The following is a 3501-nucleotide window of genomic DNA, read 5'->3' as shown; positions in this document are numbered from 1 at the left end:
AATCCTATAATCAAGCCATTAAAAATCATCACTGGAGGGAAGCAATGAATGTGGAAATCCAAGCACTGCAATACAATAAAACATGGGAATTAACCACTCTACCAGCTGGGAATACACCCATAGGCTGTAAGTGGGTGTACAAAGTTAAGCTGAAAGCGGATGGTTCGGTTGAAAGATACAAAGCACGCCTAGTCGTGAAAGGATACACTCAACAGTTGGGGGTCGATTACATTGAGACTTTTTCACCGATTGCTAGAATCACAACTATTCGAACCTTCTTGGCAGCAGCAGCATCCAAAGCCTGGCACATTCATTAGTTAGATATAAACAATGCTTTCCTACATGGTGATTTAACAGAAGAAGTCTATATGTTCCTACCTCCCGGCTTTCAAACCGAGAAGCCAAATCAAGTATGCAGGCTGCTTCGTTCCCTATATGGCCTTAAGCAAGCAAGCCGCCAGTGGAATGCTAAACTAAGTACTGCTCTGTCTGACATGGGCTTCATCCAATCCAAAGCTGATCCATCGCTATTCACAAAAGGGCAAGGTGGCAGGTTCATAGCAGTTCTTGTATATGTGGATGACATATTGGTCACATGCCCTGACTTAGGCATGATCAAAAATCTAAAGGCAGTGCTCGATGATGCCTTTAAAATCAAAGATTTGGGGGTGCTGGGGTACTTCCTAGGAATTGAAGCAAAACTAGATGATTCAGGCTTAAATATTTGTCAAAGGAAATATGCTCTTGACATCTTAGCTGAGACAGGTTTTCTGGAATCTAAGCCAGTGAACACTCCAATTGTGCCTGGATATCATCTTAGTCATAGTGATGGTGAACCTCTCAATGATGTGAATGGTTATAGAAGACTTGTCGGTCGCTTGTTGTATCTCACAACCACAAGACCGGATATCACTTATGCGGTGCAGCAATTAAGCCAATTCATCGATACCCCAACTGACAAGCATCTAAGTGCTGCTCATAGAGTACTTAGATACATCAAGAATGCACCAGGACAAAGATTGTTATATCCCAGAGATGGCACTCTACAACTCAATGTTTTCAAAGATTCAGATTGGGCTGCTTGCATAGAAACACGTAAGTCTATAACTGGCTACTGTGTATTCCTTGGATCTGCTCTCATATCTTGGAGATCAAAGAAGCAAGCTACGGTTTCTAGATCCTCATCTGAAGCAGAATACCGAGCACTTGCCTCCACCATTTGTGAAGTACAGTGGATTACATTTCTACTTGAAGATATGCAGTCTACCATGCAAAGGCCAGCAGTTTTTTTCTATAACAACAAATCAGCTGTAGCAATGGCCGAAAACCATGTCTTTCACGAGAGGACAAAGCACATCAAGATAGACTGTCACCTTGTTCGTGAGAAGGTCTCGAATGGTTTGATCAAACTCCTATTGGTCTCATCAACAAATCAGGTGGCAGATGGATTCACAAAGCCTTTACCCGCCAATCTGTTCAGAAGTTTCATATCTAAGTTGGGCATCCAGGACCTGCATGCGCCACCTTACGGGGGTGTTGGAGAATAGAAATAGCAGTTAGCTAAGGACTTTATAGTCTTTCCTATATTCATTCTGTTTCAACCGTTCTCTGCATATATACGTATTCTCTGCATGTATATAAACAGATTTGATGAATAAACAAACTTTCCCCTTCCACCTTTCTCTTCGATACAATTCGCGTCACACCACCTAATTACCCAACCACACCAACTAATTAAAAAGTATCACGTGAACTCATTTACAATATATCTATCATTATGCATTTATGTGTGTTGATCCACTTGTAGATCCCTATCCTAATCTCTTATACTCCATCAGTCCATCCATGTGAATTTGGCAAATTATACTGTGAAACTGTGTCTACCTTGCAAGGTGGACACAGTTCCAAAACTGTCATAATTATGAATATATAGTTCAAAAATTATGAACATAGAGTTTTATAATTATGAGCATAGAGTTTTATAATTATGAACATAGAGTTCAGTAATTGTGAATATCGAGTTCAATAATTGTGAATATGAAGTTCAAAAATTATGAACATAGAGTTTTATAATTATGAACATAGAGTTCAGTAATTATGAACATAGAGTTCAGTAATTGTGAATATGAAGTTTAAAAATTATGAACATAAAATTTTATAATTATGAACATGGAGTTCAGTAATTATGAATATAGAACTGTATGTATCCACTTTGCAAGGCGGACACGGTTCGACGTTCGACGGTATAACAATTGTGCTAGTTTGGGTCGGGCTTATTTATACGTAGACTATAGGCCAACTATATTAAGGAAAATGGACCTTTTCGGGTTGGGCTATATGTATGTGCCTTGTGCAATGGGCAGTCGGGCGGTGGGAGACACGGCCCATTTGTGGTCTTGACAGACAAGTATTAACGTTGTCATTTGTCAACCGTACACGACTGCACGCATATGTGACGACAAAGAAACTACGAAAACGTGATACAAAAATCTACAATAACGAAGCCAAAGCTTGCGAGTTGGTGTCTAATGGATATTTCAATATTGGGTCCTCATCTTAGTTGTGTGTCCATCACCGCATTAATTGATGGGAGATTTCAAATCAAAGGTGGCATCCACTTCAATACACCATATATATATATATAGGGAAGGGTTCAGGTGCGGGTATAGCTTCCCGTGTGGTTGTGCGGTTAAATTTGAGCAGTTGATCAAATTTAGATCAACGGCCCAAATCAATGAAAATTAAAAAAAAAAAAAAAAAAAAAAAACGCGTGTCTGGAACAAAGAAGTATAAGCTAAGGCGCACCTTAAGTGTTAACTTAAGCATAAACTCACGCACATTAAGTACAAAACCCACACACATTAAGCACAACCTCACGCACATTAAGCACAAAACACACGCACTTTAAATATTAACTCACACACTTTACGTTTCAACAACTACTGACATTAAGTACAAAACTCACGCACATTAAGTACAAAACACACGCACATTAAGCACAACATCACGCACATTAAGCACAAAACCCACGCACTTTAAGTATTAACTTATAGACTTTAAGTTTTTACAACTACTCACGATAAGCACAACCCCACGCACATTAAGCACAAAACTCACGCACATTAAGCACAAAACACACGCACATTAAGCACAAAACTCACAAATCCGCTCACCTTAATTTTGACCTAGATGCAAAAATTACAAAATTGCCACCGCGTTTTTTTTAAAACTTTGATAATCCTGAACGTTGATTTAAGCGAGATGAAAGGCCCAAATTAAACCCCACAACCGCACCTGAGCACCCTAACCGCACCAGAACCTAAATCTATATATATATATATATATATATATATATATGAGCCACAACAATGTACACTGAAAGGCGAAATAATATGTATTAAAGAGAATTTGATTTTGAATGAATAACTAATTACTAATTTTAGTTGAATATTATGATCTTTTATGATTTGTTTGAAGAACATGTATTAAATTTAGTCATTT

At 38.4% G+C, this 3501-nt stretch overlaps 1 protein-coding gene across 1 annotated transcript; it reads left to right on the top strand.

Moving 5' to 3' along the window:
• The first annotated feature begins 368 nt into the window (after positions 1 to 368).
• LOC109168052 (uncharacterized mitochondrial protein AtMg00810-like) lies at positions 369 to 1547 on the top strand. Its single transcript, XM_019317106.1, has one exon. The coding sequence runs from the start codon at positions 369 to 371 to the stop codon at positions 1545 to 1547; it is 1179 nt and encodes a 392-aa protein (XP_019172651.1).
• Positions 1548 to 3501: the final 1954 nt, after the last annotated feature.

This window comes from Ipomoea nil, unplaced genomic scaffold (assembly GCF_001879475.1).
Source record: "Ipomoea nil cultivar Tokyo-kokei standard unplaced genomic scaffold, Asagao_1.1 scaffold3172, whole genome shotgun sequence".
NCBI lineage: Eukaryota > Viridiplantae > Streptophyta > Magnoliopsida > Solanales > Convolvulaceae > Ipomoea > Ipomoea nil.
The sequence above is the reverse complement of the archived record's forward strand: the minus strand, read 5'-3'. Positions and strand labels throughout refer to the sequence as shown.